Below are 18,920 nucleotides of genomic sequence, written 5' to 3'. Positions count from 1 at the left end.
CTCATACTAACGTCTTCTGAAGGCAGCTCTCTGATTGGCTCGGCAATTAACAGTCAGTCGGAAGAGCTCGGCCACCTTTCAAAGCAACAATTTTTACCACGAAGGAAAAAAGGTCAGGTTTAGATGTTGGGGATCCAGAAAAGTGTTGCATGCGGTTGCAAGCGCATCTGACAGCCTGTGAACCTGATTCAGTTTCATAGGCTGCATAAATGTTGTCACATCATGCAATTCCCGGTTTGCTTGCTAATAACAGGGCGTCATCTGGTGACTGGCTGATTTGACTGACACCCTGATGCCTGGTAACTGCTCTGCTGCCCCGCCGCTAGTGCCCTCTAGTGGCTGTTCTAAACAAGGAGGCTCCTTGAAGAGCGGATAATTTGCATCCTCATTGGTTGTGTACCAAATTGCATCCGAATCGTAGCGTTGCTTCCGGACGCTCGTCTGACGGCTTTTAAGCATAAGAGATGTCTGACAGGTTCCATTTCGATGTGGGGGAAAAAAGAAAGAAAAAAGTCCGATTTTTGATAGGATACTTCTGGTACAAGACGTTCTCACTTGCCTAAATATTTGCACTGTAATTAGTTGCGCTATCTCCCACAAATCTAGAAGACTGAAGCGCATAAATTCGTAACGGCATGGTAATCTGTTACATGGGACACACCCAGATCTTTTATTTCTGCTCTACATCCAAACGGCCACAAGGTGGCGCAGTGATCCTTTCAAAGCTATGACCGTCCAGAGAGGTTTCGGGATACCGTGACGAAAGGTGCTCTCCTAAAAGAGTGCAGTCGTTCACGACGGATATGCTGTGAATAATACATGTTTCTTAGTTTCATACACCGGTGCGTTTATACTAAAGCTTCTGCTTAATAAGCTTTAGTATAAACGCCTGTTGAGCCACTGTTCCTGCTTAAAATATGTAATGTGCTTATAACTTTGAAGATAAAATGTACAGTGCGATGGAAAAGTGTTCACACTACTTGAAAGTCATTTTGCCTCCACAAACTAATGTCAGGCACATTTTTCTAAAGATAAAGTGAAGTTTGTCTGTCTCTTTATCTGTGGTTGACATTTAATAAAATGTGATTCATTCTAGGAGGTTTGGTTCTGCTGCTTGGTTTTGGTCAGAAAGCAAATCAAATACACACTGCTGTCCCAACAAGTAGGATGCTCGGTATTCAAAGTTTCTCCAAATACCAAAAATCTCTGACTCTTGAATACCAAAATCAAAAGTCAAGACTCTTGACTGGAAAATTAGACCAATAAAAACATACACATAGATACACATGCAGGAAGTTTTACAAGATTTAATTTATTAACTATTATACAGTTCACATAAGGCCTTCATATTCAAACGTTCTCGGTCAGACAAATTCCACCGTTTGCTCCTGGTGCACACAATACATGAACTTTTTCAGCTAAATCAATTCTTGTTCTCACACTTACTTCATGTTTTAAAAACAGAAAGAGGGCATTCATCCTCCTCCCTTCTTGTGTGGTATTATGTTTTTTTTTTATTTCTTTCGCTTTTTTTTTTTTTTTAAATCATGCACTAATTTTAAGTGGCCTTTTAAACCATTCACAAAAATCGTAAAAAGGAACCTCCGATAATTGAAATACACACTAGAAATGTTTTCTACCATCAACTAAAGGGCGGCGTCCCTCCCTCCCCCTTTCCCCACAACGTACAAATAAACAACCATAACGGAGACGTGGTGTGCACCCACTCGTTGATCCTTCCAACGGCACATTTGGTCGGGTATTTTTTCCTCTCTCTTTATTTATTTTTTTTCTCTCCTTTTTTGCTGAAAGCCAAATAATGCAGCAATATTATTTATACACTCCCAGGTATCATGTTGGTCTGAATGGTCGAAGCTTCAAGCTCAGGGCAGTCTGAGAAAAAACACTTCATTTTTTTTTTTTTTTTCTTCCTTGTTCCAGTCTGTTGAACACAAAAATGATAATCCCCAACAGTACCAGTAAAACAGATGAGCCCGATGCAAACGCAACCAAAAGACAGTGCTACAATCCTCGCATTTGAAAGACAGCAGGCTACTTTCTTGTTAAAAGTTCATAAGGTTTTAGTCAGAGGGCCTTCATTTTGCAGAGCTGCCTCTGAAAACGGTGAGCAGACGCTCCCCGAACGGGTCCCAACCGCAGCAGGGGTTTCGCTTCCTCTCCAACCAGGTTCCGTTTCAGCAGAACCTGCAGTAACAGTAAAGATCCCAGACCCGGTTAAAGGTTCTTAATATGACATGAAGACAAGGAGCTGGGGGTCGACAGACAGCACGACGACGCGTCGGGCTGCCTATCGCGTTTCAAGCATTTTCGCGTCCATGGACACCGACTGACGATGATGAGGATGATGATGATGCGACTAGGTTACACATTCAACATGGCAACAGTTCTCCTTCAACTGATGTCGGATAAAAAAAAAAAACAAAGCCCCTAAACATCCACTTGGATCAACAAACAGCTAGAAGATGAGAAGAATTTCTTTTTCCTTATTTTCCTCACATGTATGGATGAATGAGGAACATTAAGCAGATTCAGACTTTCCATCACAACCCAAAACAGCTGGAACAACTGGATCTAATTAGAAGACTAACTTTGCTTTTTTTTGTTGTTGTTGTTTTGTTTTTTTCTACAAAAAGACTCTGCACTCGTGCCACATTCAGCCACTAAAAACAAACATTATGGATAATTAACCTATGTGGCATTTCTTCATATTTAATACTACACTCTCAAAAAGTGCTTCAGATAGGTCTGTGGATTTTTTTTTTTTTAAAAAGGAAAAAACATGATGTAAACAAAGTTTGATCTGCCAGAGCTCGGTTGAGGCAATGGTACGTATGGCTGTTTGAGCTGAGAAATTAAAACAAACAAAAATAAGCAAAGAAAAACAGTGATTGTTAAAGTGCATCCCTGGATGTGATACCCCACCCTCTGTCCTTTCCCACCATGCTGAGCCCCTCAAATAGAGCAACATGAGAAATGCCTTTAAAAAAAAAAAAAGGGCAGACGATAATCTTCTGCTTCTATGTAACAAACTGCTGCCCTACAGACCTACAGGGGGGGCTGGTCCATAAATCCAGTGGTGGTACTTTAAGAAAAATTAATATTACACGTAAAAAAAGAAAATCATTCAGTCCAGCGTGGGTTGGAGGTTTCTTGGTAGTGTAGCCTTGCAGCGTCCTCCCCCCGCCTCACTGATAATGGAAGCATGCCACATTTCACACAACTATGACCACCATCACTTCCTGCACCCCCCTCCCCACTCCCACGTCGTCCTAGCCTAGGTTTGTCCATGTTTGAGATTTAGCTTTGCTTTCTTTTTGTTTTTCTCGTGTCTGAATGTGTTTGTGTGTAGCGGTGACAAGGTCCAGTGTCATCATGGGCACACACGGTGTCATCGTCTCTCACAGTGTCTCTTGTTCAGCAGGAGAATGGTGGGCGTGGGGGTGCTGGTGGAGCGGCGGCAGCAGGGACTGAAGGGGCGACTGCGGCGTGGTGGGCGGAGACTGCTGCAGGGGGCTGAAGTGCGCGGCGGTGTGCGGAGGCGAGGAGCGGTAGCAGGAGTAGGCGGAGCTCCCACCCAGGGTGGTGGTGGGCGAGGCGGGGAGGCCCCCGAGGCCAGTCGGGGAGTCGATCAGCGGCTGGTTGTAGAAGAAGAAAGCACACTGGTGGATGAAGGTCTCGATGATTGTCTGGTAGGTGCGCGTGGCAGTTAGGGCGTCCATCGTGGTGAAGTCGGGCCTCATGAGGGTGGGCCAGAAGCAGATGGACAGGTTTTCGCTGGTCATCAGGTTCAGTCTGCTCAGCTGGCTCACCCTGGGAACAAACACACAACACCACATCGTCTACAGAATCCAAAAAAAAAGCAACTAATACAGCGTAAGTTTTCACATTTTGTAGCGTTACAACCACAAAGGTCTTTTAAGACATTATATGCGACAGACCAACATAAAGAAGGGCGTAATCATAAAGTGGAACGAAAAGGCTACAAACCCACCTTCTGTTGCAATAACAGCTGCAGAACTTTTAAGATGTTGAGTTATAATGAATGAACGTTTGGCAAAATAATCTTAAAGTCAGTCAGATTGATTGAAGAGCATCTGTGAATGTAAACTGAGACTTTCCAAAAATTCTCAATTAGATTTAGGTTCAAAGTTTTGATAGTCTAATATACTGAAGACCAAAAGTATTCATACACCTTGCAGATTTAGATGTACATCTTGTTTTCTATTCAGTAACTTTGTTTCTAATAGGGGAAGAGACAGGCGTCCTTCATAAGAGAATTAAACAATGTGAAATGGGTACCAAATTTGAAGCAAACCTTCCCTCCCCCCCTTATCCTGTTTTCATTTAATATATATATACAGTATATATATTATTCCTTAAATTATTTATAACCTTCTCAATAGTTTGTCCTGTATTTAGTTCTGTCTGCCGTCACATTAACCTATCTTTAGCATGATGATCATGTTTCACCAGGAGGATGGTGCGTTTGAGCTGGTGTGCAGAGTTGGTTTCTATAGTTACGAATGTAGGTTAAAAAAAAATTTCATTTTTGACTCATACGAGGTACAACTGAACTGTGGATCTCTGAAGCTCCTCCAGAGTAACCAAGGGCTTCTTGGCTTTCCATTTAACAACACTGGACTCTTAACAGGCTGTGACATTGCTTTATAACCCGACTCAGTTGAACTAGACTTTAATTTTGGGTATCAGAATAAAAGAGGCAAATTCACAAATTCACTCCTTACTTACTGGATTTCTATGTGCAAAAATGTTAAAAGCTGCTGTCTGTTGGTCTGTCGTATCTCAATTAAAAGTAATATATTGGTGGTTGTGACATGACAAAATGTGGAAAAAGTTCAAGGACTTATACGGTCAAAACAAAAGCAAGCCAGTCTATCGGTTAAACCGGGATTGAAATCAGAAAGCTTACCTGTTCAAGTGGCTCACTACATATCTGAAGACGTCGTAGTTCTCCTTAGGAAACTTCCTCAGGACGTCTTTCATGGCATACAGCCTCTGCTCTCGGTCCATGATTTCTACACAAACACAGAGTTATCTCTCACCACTAATCCATCGGATCAAATTTCAGCTGAACTCTGTCACTAGATCATCGGGACAACCTTTCTCCCCAAATACCGCAAACACACAAAACAATAGCAGACCAGATGAGCTCCCATTCCTCCTAAGGAAATAATTGTTTTATGTTTTGTGTGAGGACCCTCCCAGCCCAGCAGTGTTTGCTTACTGAAAGCGTCCAATAGCTCCACCTGCAGAGCACAAGGCACCAGGGGCTCAGGCAGCTCTGAGAAGAAGCTTTTGAGAGCTCCAGCCACAGTGTTTATGGCGAAGTCTTTCTCCACCAGGTCTAATCCGTGGTCTGAAGGGGAAACAACGACAAAGGTAAAAGGGATCAGACAAGAAAGCCGGAGCACCAGTTCCAGTCATCATCAGCAGCTTGTCCCTTTCCGTTTGACAGCCCTATGTTTATGTTTTCAGAGTCAGATAATTACATGTGAGCAACTCACCCTGTTCAAACTGCTTCTGCATGCTCTCCATCTCGGACTTGTTGCCACTCACACGGTACAAACCCTCTGTGTTCAGGCCTGGAAGGACGAAGCAAGTAGAGAAAGAAAGGTGTGTGTATGTAGAGGGAGGCATAGTAGCAAAAAGGGAAAGTACAAACGGCTCATCGGCCATTCTGCAAACAGACATGACTGTAAAGACACTTTCCAAAAGCACCAAACAAATTACGTGATCAGGTTACGAAGCTCTGAAAAAGAAGAAAGCATGTGTTGACCATTTGGAGCTCTCCAGTTTTCTTCATGGACTAAACAAGACTCCGAAGCAGAGTAAATTGAGTTCTTATATAACTTTGTTTCAGCTTTTGCCTCTCTGTGACTTTCTCCAGGTTCTCAGTAATAAACCTTTGAAAGCGCTCACCAGCATCGACGCGTCATGTAAACTGAACAACATAATCTCTGATTCTTTATTGTAAGTGGCTACTTCTTTAACCTTTAGTTTGACTTTGTGTGAGTCCCATGCCTGGAGCAGATGAACATATAGAGAAAATCTGTCACCAGCAGATGTCAGCTCAGCACGAAGGCTGAGGAGAAGAAATTACAAATCTTATGAGGAAAGCATTCAGAGACACGAGCCTTTCCGTTGGCTGGGACCTCCAATGGATTTTACAAGGTAGATCCATTTATTGTGAATTGGCGCAATATGAATAAACTGAATTGAATTTAACCTTTAACCTAATTATCAAAACTGCAAACTATGGTAAAAGGACCACTAGTGGTAATTTTACTGGTTACCACTAGTTGTAATGGTTTTTTTAATGATAAAAAAACCCCATTACAACCAGTAATAGTTGTAACTCTTTGTATCAGCTATCTAGAGAATTTGCTGTAAATTGGAGCAAATTATCCCAAATAAAGAAAAATGAATGGTTGAAGCAAATGGTTTCCAAGAGAAATTACTCAGAGAGGAAGTGAAGTAGAGAAAATGCATTGTTTAATATTATATAAAAATCCAATAAGTCTAAACATTAAATTAAACTTAACCAAGTTTTAGATGCATGTGAGAAGTTGTGCTGCTGGAAGTGCAAAGATATTGGATGTTGGTGAGAAATCTATCTGACCAATTTTTATTTATTTCTTCAAGTATGCAGTGCAGCTGGGTAAAAATGTGATGTTTAGATATTAGATTTTAGATAAAAGAACAGATTTTATAAACTCTACTTGTTTTTTAACATATCTTCACCAGATGCAGCACATATGATGTGAACTAACACAGTACGTTTTCAAAAGAAGAATAAAAAAAGCACACTGACTCATACAAAAATGACTGGCTGTTATTGTGTTTGTCTGGTCAGTGCCTTTAGTGGAAGCAACACTTCAGCTTATCTGGCAGTCTTCAGCTAGCGGAGATATGGACAGCGCAATCTGGAGCATTTCTGCTGATTCCAGCCGATTTATGAATGAGTCAGCACTGACCTTAACTGAGCATAATATTTGCTTTAAAGCCATTGTTGGATGCGTATCGGCTGCCTCGGCATCCGTTTAGAAACAAAAGATCAATGTAAAGTAAACATGTATTGTGTTCTATTGGCCAGTAATTGATAAGAAATGCATATTAAAGATAATGATCATGAAAAGATAACTGAAGCATTCTTGTTTACCAAGTTACTCCTACAAGTTAATATATTTTCTGTTTTCCATTTCATATATTAAACTGTTCATTATGACTATATCTTTTCTCTAGTCTTTCAAAAAGCACTCAAGTCTTTATTCACGCACAGAAACACTTTCATTTTTATAAGTGGCATAGGCTGAACGATAGGATTATCAAAGTAGAAATTCTCACTTTGCTCCTGAATTATTTAAAGCCGCAAACTCGGGATGTTGAGCCCTAAGTGTCGGATCAGTTCAAATCTGTAAGAAATAAACTTTATGTAGTTTTGAAGTTTGTCTTGCACAAACCTAAATGAACATTTAGGTCTGTAATCTTCTCAATATACCAAAGAAACTCACCTGTTTTCTCAATGAAGTGGACGCACTTCTCTATGAAAAGTGGAATTGGTCTGTCTGGGGAGACCACACTTGCTAGCGGCACTCCAAAGTAACAGCTCTCCATGGGCTTGGGAATCGATGGACGCGGCTTTGGTCTTGTTTTCTGCGAGAGATGAAAACAGGACTTTTGATTACAAAGTTTAAAATATTCATCAAAGTCAGGTTTCCCTCATAGTGGCTGCTAATTCTCGAGGCTTGTAGATCCATCTCACTGGGATATACCTCTGTGCTGGAATTAGAAAGAATAGTGCACTGTACTCCATAGGTTGAAACAAAATAGTCCTTAATGATAATATTTAACATTTGGACATAAACTACTCTAATTTCTCTAAGATTTAAAATAGAAAAGGTTGTAATAATACAAACCTTGGCTGTTCTCCTGAGGCTCTTCAGAATGTTCCTCTTCTTTGGGTCCTCAATCTCCTCGTTAACAAGACTGTCACCTTTCAAAGTCCCAAAGTCATCTTCTTTGGACTTTGACAGAGCTCCCATTTCATCGTCGCTGCCTATAAAGCTTGTACGGAAACTGCTGAACTTGCCCAGCCGCTTCGAGCGGTCGCGGTACAGTCGGGGCTTCACTCCGATTGCTGAGAACTTCCTCCTTCGCTCCAAAGAGCTGCTGTCTGCCTCGCTGTCTGAGCCGTTTCCATTTGAATGCATCCTGTTGGAGTTGCGGATGGTAATGATTTTGCCCTGCGTGCTGTCATGTGGAACTGAGTAGATGATTTCTTCGTTGCTTGGGCGGGGTTTTGAGACGGCATCAATGGGTTCGGCATAGTCTGAGGGGTCGTAACCCACATCTCCACCAGGTACCCAGGTAACAGCAGAGGGCAGGGACCGACGATGACCTAGGGTGTCGATGTAGGGACTACGGCCAACCTTCCGGAAGTCGAAAGTGACACCTGGTTTTACTCTCACTTGGGGGGGTATTTTGTTGTTGAGCTTATTTTCAAAGTCTCTGATCTCAGATATGACAGAGATGTCACTGGAGTCCAAGTCAGGCATGTTGAAGCCGCCACCATGAGAGGAGAGAGTGCCATCGTAATACGGTGGAGAAGGCTCTACGTCATCCTCTGAATCCACAAACATGGTCATAGGACTGGGAGAGATGCAGCGTGGGGAGTATACATTTTCACCAGTGCAAGCTTCTGCAACATTGTCATACATATGTGTGGCCTCCACGATGTTGCGCTTCTCTACCACCTCCATCAGAAATGAATGAAACATTTCTATTCTGTGCAGGCCTCCCACCACTCCCCCGGATCCACAAACCACACTATTGAAACGACCCTCGATCTCATGGGCCAGCTCCTCCCCCTGAATCAGCTGTTCACAGGCAAAGTCGCTGTCAGTGAGCTCGGCCTGACTATCTCCTACTGCCAACAGCTGAACGGGGATAATGTCCTGAACCTCACATAAGAATGCACACAGGGTCTCCAGGGAAGCTTTCCGGGTGACTGAGTACACTGCAATATAGCCGTGCACTAACCTGCTCTTCCTTAAAGTGAACGAGGCATGATATGAGAGGAGAGAAAGCTCTATAGCCAGCTTGTGCCCCCCAATAGTCTGCTCTAACAACACAGAAGTGCCACTATTCGACATAGGTCTGCAATGCTGATGCATCAGGAAAGGAGACAGGAGCTGTTCAATGTCATAGGGGTCTCCACACATTAAGCACATGACAATGCGTAGGTCTGCCTCTTGGGCTGGCTGATGTGGAGAGTCTCGGAGACCGGGAGGCTCAGGGAGGAGAGGTGGGGAGCTGCTACTAAAAGATGTGCTCCTTCTAACATCAAGAAGGCCTCTCAGCACCTGATTGATCTGAGTCTCATTTACATTGTGCCCATAGCCCACACCGGGGGAGGCTGGGTCTAAAAAGCTACACTGCAGTCTCCTTGCAACTTGTTGTCCCTGTGTTATTAGGTTTAAGGCAGTGTCTCCACCTATATCAACATATGAGCCCACGCCTCTTTTAGTGACTAAAAGGACGGATGTTGGCAGTTGAGCCAGCTGGCTATCCCTTCGACCTAGAGTTGATTCCCTAAGTCGCTCAAGACTTTCTACCACATAAGATAGAGAATCTTTTGAGTTATACAGACAAAGACATCCATGAGGGGTAAATGTGGGGGTGTGGAAGGAGTTTACTGGAAGACGTACATTCCCCTCAATAGGCCGCAGTGTCAACTCATACATCTTCCCGTCTAAAACATACCAGTCATCATTTGTGCACAGAGCTCTAATCTCATTGGCAAATTCTCTGGCCAACCCATCCTTACCTAGGATGACCAAATTAATTCTATCAGCTTTGGTGTCCCCAAAATGAGCTTTCACATCGAAGAAGGGGTAACAGGTGGGAAAACGAGATGCTAGGAGTTGCTCAATCTTAGAGTCTCCACAGTGAGGGCTACTGGGGCACGTTTCCTTGGTGGGGTGATAGACAAAGTGAATATGCTTCAGCACAAGGGCATCTCTTTCAGCAGGAAGCTTTTGCAGCGCCTTAAACCTCTGCTCCTCTCCCAGAACCTCCTGAATTGCTCCCATCTTTTCTTTGCTAGGCTTGGCATCCACTTCAAGCTCATAAAAAAGCTCAGAGTATTCAAGCAGAAGCTCCTGAAAGTCTTCTTTAGCACGATCAATAATCTCCTTTTGATGGCGGTTGTACAGGTCCAAGTACTCCGGCTCCTCGAGCCACTGATAAAACTCCTCATTCATGATGAAGCTGCGGGCCTCCTCCCATGGTTTACCGGGCGTGACAAAGGGTGAGGATGCTAACTTTTGCTTAAACTCCTGTCTTATTTCTGCACGTCTACATTCATTTCTTAGATGTTCCAGATGGGCATTGAATATATCTTCTGCTTCAGCAGTCTCCAGTAGGTCTGAGGGAATTCGCTCATCCTCCATGTTGTCTATGTGAGATGTGTCTTCCCATGGAGAATCCTCCAGAACGACAAACCAGTGAGTAAAGTGTTGCTTGGACTCCAGCACTTTCTGCACTCCAGACCAGCTCAGCTGATCTATTTCATCGAGATCCGGCACCAGTGAACTAAGTGCTAAAGGGAGAGTGCTAAGGTATATCCTGCGACGCCTCTCGATGTGCTCTTGCTTCAGGCGGTAGACGTGCTGTTGAAAAAGCTTTTTGCATTTAGCTGTTCCTTCCAAGAAAACATATTCTTTGTACTCTGGTGAGTTGTTCATTCGTCGACTGGCATTTAACCAAGTCTCATTATGATTTTTGACAATACGGTTGATGAGCCACTCATAGCGATCCTTGGCTGAAGCTATTTGCTGACTCTGGAGTTTCAGGGCTTCAAAATAAGGTATGATCTTGGGCTTGCCCCTGCTCTTATCAATAAGCTGAACCAACGTGAGGAAGGCTAGATCCACATTAATATTTGAGCGAGCAGAAGTCTCGACTACTGGGAGACTTTTCTTTGTGATTGCAAAAGTATGCGCATCTTTGATATAGCGTTCAACACCTTCGTCACATTTGGTCAGCACCAGCACAATGGGCTTCTTGGTCTTGCTGAGCTGGCCATAAAGGTTTGTGACGAATTTCAGCTGGTCATCAAAGTTACGGTTCATGCCACGGCTCACATCAACACAAAGCAGGAAACCATCAACCTGCAGTTTCCCCTCTGGCATTTGCTTTTGCTCAAAGTCTTGCTCCAAACCCAGCTGATCTGTACAGAAGTACATGAGTTTCTCTGCCGAGGCCAACTTGGTCGCAGCTGCTCGCTTGATATAGGGCTGCATAGCAGTGCTACGGTGTGGCTGAAATGTCTGGTCATCTATGAATTCAGTTTGCTCCACAACATGCATCCTGCACTCAGGGCCCTCCTCCAGGACCCGAGACACCTCCCCCCAAAATAGAAAGTGGTCATTGTTAACCACACGACCCCCAAAGTCACTGGTGCTTAAAACTGATGTGTGGTCCAGGTAGAAATCATCAGCACTGGGTCGCACAAACCGATTGCACAGGCAGGATTTGCCCACCCCACATTGCCCCTTCTCCTTCTCTGTTCCAGACAAACCCACCACAATGAGGTTGTAAATGGGCGATCGTGCATCTTGCTTTTTCGCCATCATAGCCTTTCGAAACTCATCCTGCCACAAATAGGCACTGAATAAAAGAGATCACTAATATGCTCGTCCGTATACTGCTGATCCACAGAACAGATCAGATTGCTCCTTCTTCTGCTGGGCGTCAGATATAATAAATAACAGTGCAGTGATAAGAGCAGCAGGTCCTTTCATTCATTCCTTATAAGAGTCACATCCTGTCAAAACAAACAAAAAAGAAGGGAAGTCAGACAAAAAGAGCATTTGTTAATCGAGAAAATGTACAGAAAAAGAAACTGAACACATTTGCAAATAATGAAAATACCAGTAAATTAAAAAATTTAAAAAAATTCTAATATATCCAATAACAATATGCTTCTAAATGTTGTGCTATGTGTGCCTCTAAAACAAGAATTATAATTTAACACCAAGCTGACCTTTTTTGCACAACACCCTTATTGTTTCAGCAACAAAATAGTCCCTTTTGCTCATCGATATTAAAATATCAATTATTTACCAAAGTGTGACATTTCGCAAGCAAAAATTACATCAATTAGTTGCACACTGTGTGAAATTATTCTGTTAGCATTCTTACTGTACAGCTCCAAGATTTGTATTTTTTTGTAAAGCCCTATTGTATTTCTTTGGCACCATCATTCATTACAGGCCAAACCTAGTGAGGGGAGTGTTACAGAAATAAATGCCAGCCATTATAATATCTGCTGGCAGAAGCCATTGATTTTTCTCACACTGTAGTAGCAGCCAAACCTGAAAAACACAGGTTTACGCAAATTTCCATGAAAAAGGGAAGCTTATTTATTATCAATTGCAGCGCTGCAGCTACAATGCACAACAATGAGGAGGACGGACTAGTTCGACATGTTTTCTTTGTTATGTGGACAAATTCTATTATATTATGACTTTTTGCTGGAACTCTGCGTTTGACTGGCCCGATGTCAGTTTTTGAATTAACCTGCTGAAATTTTGATTTGATAACTGAGCTTTAGCCTGAGTAACACGCTCATTGGTGACAAATTAAAAGAAATCGGTCTTTGCATTTTACCAGGGATAATTTTATGCAGCAGAGATTACTCTCAGCTCAGCTGATCTAAAAAAAAAAGAAAGAAAAAAAGACAGGGACTGAGATCCAAAATCTAAGAACAAGCATGTTGGGAGTGGCTCTTCAACTGATGTATCAGCTGATCAGTGAGTTTAGTGACATGCATATAAATGACTGTGCTGTCGACACGCCATTCTCTACTTATTTTTAAGCCAGACAAATAGTGCTGCTACAAGAGGGGGGAAATGACCAGATTTATAGTCATGATATTGTTTATGAATAGGAATTTTCAAACTTTGATACATTGGAACATAAATGTTAACTTAAATGTCTTCCAGCCCAACAATCTATCCTCCCATCCCCCCAACTATCTTCTTATATCAACAGCCTAATCAAACCACATAAGGTAGCAAAAAGTCTCTCTCTCTCTCTCTCTCTATATATATATATAAATTTGAAATAAACTCTCAAATTATACAGGTTTCCCATGTTTTGGTTAAAAGTTAGAAAGTTGAGGTATTTCAGAAATTATTCATGCTAAATATTCCTGAGGGGAAATGGGTTAAAACAATCTTCCAAAATAAATCTTCTGGGTTTTGATATATATCTGTTTGAAAAACATGTTTAAGCTTTTATTTTTGGACATTAACTTTAATCCTGACTATAGTTCCATCTTCTAAAACTCAAAAATATGTTATGGCTTTAAATGTTGGTTGTCCAAAAATCGCAAAACATATATTTGTACAGACATATACAACTATTTAGCTGCACAAATAAAGACAGGTGCTATTCAAGGATCAGTATTTGAGCCATTTCTTTTTTTAAATCATTTATATAAACAATCCAGGAATAACTATATATCCAGTTATAGATCATTTTTAAGCAGGTTAAACAATCACCAGTCCTTATCAGCAGTAGACTCCATTTTACCTGTTCTACCATGTCAAAGCTTTTTTTGACGGAGTTAAATATTCAATACTAAAAAGACTATAAATATAATCTTCACATTCTTCTCCTCAAGCCTACCAACTAATAAAAGCCACTAGAAAAATAATTTGCCCCCCAAAAAATTCAAACACAAGTACAACAAAGCAAAAGATGCCATAAACTTTCTCACCTCATCTATTTTTAAAGCACAGATAACTGCTTCTATATCAGTACTGATGCAATGCCATTATGATGGCCACTTCATAAGGCAAAACTAATAACACAAAGTGACCTTGGCTACTTCGACATTACCCAAGCAGTTATATTTAAAATACAAAAAAAAAAAAAAAAAAAGAGAGAGGTGGCACAATTTGCCCTTTCTTTAAAGGCAAAGTCCAGCAGGGTCAAAAACAAATGTGGGCAGCTGAGCTAGGCCTGATGCCCGAACAAACGGATATTTAGAAAAACAATCTGACACCTTCTGAGCAGAGATCTGGAGCGCAAATTCAGCTCGCAGGGTTGTATAACCCGCTTACAGAGACAAGTTCTGTGTTCCGCTAAGGATTACCAGCGAACATTGGCTTCAGGGCGCTCAGAGGGGCTGATCACGCCAGGCCTGCTGTCTAATGCAACTGCAGCGCCGGGGCTGTGGACTGACCTGCCCTGCTGCACGCCGACACACACGGCGATTAAAGAGAACCCACTTCCACCCAGTTTGTCTTGGGTGTGGGCACTCGACAGCTTCTCCGGGTCAGCCAATAAAGGAGCCGATCGGAGCGCGTTTGGGCGATACATACCATCGCGTTTCTCCCCGTTCTCCTCTCGCATCTGTCAGGCCAGCGCTTGCCGCAGCCCTCGCCGCCGCCTGATGTGCATAAGCAAAAGCCGCAGAATAAACGCCAGGAACTGCTCCCAAATAACACTGATATCACAACGCTGCGTATGGCGTGGTCAGTGGAAATGAATCCCCATCACACATGTCTGGATTCTCGCCCCCTTCTTCTTCTTTTTTTTTTTTTTTTTTTTTTTGCAACAATGTTGGGTTTTTTTTGTTGTTGGTTTTTTTTTTTTTTATTGTTGCATTTAAACGCCGGGAAGAAATAAATATGTCCAGGACTATTCTTGCAAAAGGGAGGTTTTCCGCCTGCGAAATTCGGGCGTGTAAAAAAAAAAGAAGAAGAAAAAAAGAAAAGAAAGTCTGCTCCAGACGTCTTCCTCTCGGTTCACCACGTTGCTTTTTCAATCATTATTCTGTCCATTGTTGTGGCCACATAATAACGCTGGGCCGGTGTCGCACACCAGACAACAGTGAGTTTGTTGTAATCGCCCCGGTGTCTCCGGTGAAATGTGCTCCTGCTGCAACACGGATCCTTCATGTCCTGGCCAATTTTAGGAGCCGATCGCGCGTGTGAAAGTGGAATTTCTCTCAGCTTTCCGATAATGGCGGCGGCGGCCCTCCTCCTCCCCGGACCTAGATCTCCTCTTCTTTTCTTTGGGAAAAGGGAGCAGTGGAGACCGAAGCAGCCGAGAGAGGGACTCAGTCTCACCCAGCGGCGCCCTCACACAACTGCAGCAGGTCGGCTCTCTGTTGCTCTAACTCTCCACCACGCCGATGCCTTTGCACTGTTTCTGACCCAAACGCAATCGATTAGTCAATGTCGTTCAATACAAAACTTGTATTGGACGTTGTTTTGTCCAATTAAGTGCATGTTGTTAAAACAATTTGAATATTTTCCTTTCTGTTGGAGAAAAGCTGAACATCTTTGCACCACTATGCCCCGTTGGATTTTGTTTTTGTAGAAAATTGACACAAAAGAAATATAATCTTTTAAAATAAAGGCCTGCAAGCGCCCCTTGCTGGCTTCCAACAGTTAAATGAGCATTTAAAAAGTACTCATAATACTTTAACTTCATTATATTTTGTCACATTACCACCAATCTCCATTTATTTTATTGTTATTTGATGCAACCTATTACTTATGTAAAAATATGAAAAGTGCATTTTTATTTCTTTTAAGAAATATACAAGTTTTCCTTTGACACCAAAGGTAATTAGTGAGTCATTCAAACCTTCCACAATGCACAGCATATTCAACTGGAACTTGGCAGCAACAGCAAATTTAGCAAATACGTGATATATAGTAATACAAGTGGTCTGTGTGTAATAATACATTGATGTGTGGCATTAAGCATAATTATGTAGTCTAAAATGTATAAATAAAGTTGAAATAAATACCATCGGGTACTAAATTTTGAAAATGTAAACCAGAGGACTGAGTATTACAGAACGCTTCATTTATCTTTTAAAAAGTGTCAAATTTGAATTAGCCAATCGTGATGTAGTTCACACCATACAACTGATAGGTTTATTGACATTTTTTAATGATTAATCTGTTTTAAGGAGGCACTTAAGGTGATTAGAATTAATAAAGTGCAAGAGCAGCATCAGACAGGCAATTATTTGTTAGGGGGCTGAATGTTGTCACCAGTTTGGAGAAGCAAGGCCCTGATAAGTTTGACAGGTCATTAAAGGGCCAACACAGAAACAAACACAGACAAATTCTGTCCCGTAGCATCAAAAAATATGTAAAATGAAAAAGCCTGCACAGACCTTCCTTTACTTTTAATTGGAGTTAGAGAAATATATTAATTAAGTTGCTCTTATTTGTCAGAAATCTTGTTCATAGCCTCATAGCAACACTTTGAAATGGTCTCAGTCTTGCTTTGTGAGGCACCATAACTTATTTGAGTTAGAATTAAAACTATTAAACTAACAAACCATAGAATAGTAACAACTTTAGGCATTAAATACTTTAAATGTAGGTCGACACTCTACACACTACTGTGAATCCTTTTGCAATTAGAAATTTTAGCTTGCAAATATGTGTCAAACTCAAGGCCCGGGGGCCAAATCTGGCCCGCCGTAGCTTTTTATGTGGCCCTCTAAACTCCACATTACATCAATAAGTCCCACTAGTTTTTCACAAATCTGTGAAATTCACACAAAATCAACAAATCTCCACATTTGTTCGGATTGTGCTGTAATTTTTTTCTCAAAATTGGCCCAAAACATTGAGTCTATGTGACTGCTGCCTCAGCTTTACTTGATGTCAAGTTATAGTACGTGGTCGATACGGCGAGTAATAAAAAGTCACAGTTAGCATCATATTATTAGCGCAAATATTGTACATATTCCTTACAAATATTTCTAAGTTAGCACTGCAAAATCTGTGATTTTGATTGTATAAAATGGCAAAAATAATCAAGAAATTCTGGATGAACTGATCAGTGTGAAAAGATGATGAATACTCTCTGACTTTAAGAATTGAATGCTGTTTATTGATATTTTGACAGTTTAATGGGTTTTATCTATACATTCTGGCACAATGTATGAATGTTAAGAACATTCAGATTTTTAACACGCCCCAAAATGAACATGAGTTTGAGGCCCCTGACCTAAAGGTTCCTCAGGGCTCCATTCTTGGACTATTCTTAATAGTCCATGCACACACTCCCACCAAATGACAATTTAGAGACTCTAGTTGTCCTAACAGTCACGTTTTTGGTCTGTGGGAGGAAACCGGAGTACCCGGAGAAAACACACACATGCACAGGGAGAACATGCAAACTCCATGTAGAAAGACCTCAGACCAGAATTCAAACCCAGAACCTTTTGCTGCAAGGCAACATAGCTACCAACTGCACTCTTGCTTTTGATATGACACTTAAAAGTTTTTATTTTAATATATTTTCTGTTTTAAATGTTTATTTTTACTATTTTTCTGTAAAGGATTTTGAATTACCTCGTGTAACAATGGTGCTATGGTTGTTGCCTGTGTATCAACATTTCTATATGATGGAAAAGTGAGTCTCCAATATATTGTAAATAACTGCAAATTAATCTTTATTGTTTGTTGAGTGGGATATGTATTGCACAACCAAAGCAGTTTGGGTTAACTTATTTCTAAGGTAACAGAAAGACGACAGAGTCTCGATGACTTTCAAACAATCCGAGATAATAAAGGAAAGAGAAAGAAAAGTACTAATGAAAACCACTTCTATAAAGAAGTGCAATGTTGAAAGGGTAATTCCCTGCAGTTCCCTTAAGCCTAATAAATATTCATTAGCTGTAGACCATACACCACTGCTCTTCCACCTTTGATGGGGCAGCTGCTGAACTGAATCAGCCCGACGGACAAATGCTTGGATCTTATTGGAGGAGAGGCTCTGTGCAGAGCCGATCCTGATCCAATCTAACATCAGCCATTAAATAGATCAGTCATCAACATCATATCTGATTACTGTTACCTTCACTGTTGCTGCCTCCTGGTGGATTTACACACCATAACCCAGCTGACATCGCCTTCTCATTGAGGATTTTACAAGATACATTTTTTTTTTTTAGATTTGATGCACTGCATGTTTCTTTTCGTGCCCTTTTTTTATGCTGTGTTTTGTTATTCTGTTTGTGTTCAGAGATTCCTGACAGGTAGTGCAGGTGGGATGAATTTTACATTCTCCAGGCTTCAGGCTTTGCGGTAGAAGTTACCAAAGCTGTGGCAAGCGCCGGATGGCTGTGGACAACTCGGACCACTTGAAAAGAAAACAGGTAGGCACTGTTGCATGAGTTGCATAATCATGTGTCAGATATGTTTTAGCCTTAAAGTGTGATTTGACACACTTGCTCCAAAAAAGTTTTACTGCATATAAATGAAAACCTTGGTTATTAGCAGTCTTCAATGTTTAGGATAGATTTGGGTTTTTTTTGGGGGGGGGGAAGCCAGAAGTAATGTGAAGTCATTCCTTCAGAAAAACCCAGATAGGAATCATTCCATGTAGTTGATATTACATCCACTAGGCAGAGCCATAAGGCTGAATACAATACAGAGAGCAACAGCGACACTTGAATGTTGCAACACAGCAACATTCATGTTGGATATAGGATATAGACATTTTCCTAGCATGTTTATATCATTTGATTTATCTCAATAATTTTCTTTTCTTGCTTGTCATAAAGGAAAAATTGACTCACATCATCTATATTTTTAAGATTGTGTTATATTTACCTCATAAAACAAGCTTCTGCGGCTTTAAGACTCTACCGGGGTTTGTTTTACACTTCAGTCGATGTATAAAGGAGCCTCTATGTAACAGGGATCTGGGGGATGAGAGGCAGTAAAGGTTAGAACGGGGTGAGAGGGACAACAGATGGGCGCTGAGGGAGCTCTGCACAGGGAGACAATGGGTGGGAAAAGTCTTTTATACCATGCGAATAATAAACA

General features: G+C 41.4%; 1 protein-coding gene across 1 annotated transcript; it reads right to left on the bottom strand.

The window, feature by feature from the left end:
* Window positions 1–1,291: 1,291 nt before the first annotated feature.
* Window positions 1,292–15,397, bottom strand: arhgap35b (Rho GTPase activating protein 35b). The gene is made up of 7 exons (XM_032576438.1): window positions 14,436–15,397; window positions 7,959–11,869; window positions 7,554–7,695; window positions 5,547–5,624; window positions 5,267–5,398; window positions 4,952–5,057; window positions 1,292–3,831 (listed from the first exon to the last, which is right to left on the bottom strand). The coding sequence occupies exons 2-7, from the start codon at window positions 11,676–11,678 to the stop codon at window positions 3,420–3,422; spliced, it is 4,590 nt and encodes a 1,529-aa protein (XP_032432329.1). The 5' UTR covers window positions 11,679–11,869; window positions 14,436–15,397; the 3' UTR covers window positions 1,292–3,419.
* Between the last annotated feature and the right edge of the window lie 3,523 nt (window positions 15,398–18,920).

Source organism: Xiphophorus hellerii, chromosome 11 (genome assembly GCF_003331165.1).
Source record: "Xiphophorus hellerii strain 12219 chromosome 11, Xiphophorus_hellerii-4.1, whole genome shotgun sequence".
NCBI lineage: Eukaryota > Metazoa > Chordata > Actinopteri > Cyprinodontiformes > Poeciliidae > Xiphophorus > Xiphophorus hellerii.
Note: the sequence above shows the minus strand (reverse complement) of the source record. Positions and strands in the feature narration are given on the sequence as shown.

What these genes read in the sequence shown, in the direction of transcription:
- arhgap35b (XM_032576438.1), bottom strand. Translation starts at nt 11,678, where the DNA reads ATGATGGCGAAAAAGCAAGATGCACGATCGCCCATTTACAACCTCATT. An exon ending in GCAGAAGCAGTTTGAACAGG is followed by an intron (nt 5,399 to 5,546) that starts GTGAGTTGCTCA and finishes TTTCCCCTTCAG; the next exon opens with ACCACGGATTAGACCTGGTG. An exon ending in GGAGCTATTGGACGCTTTCA is followed by an intron (nt 5,058 to 5,266) that starts GTAAGCAAACAC and finishes GTGTTTGTGTAG; the next exon opens with AAATCATGGACCGAGAGCAG.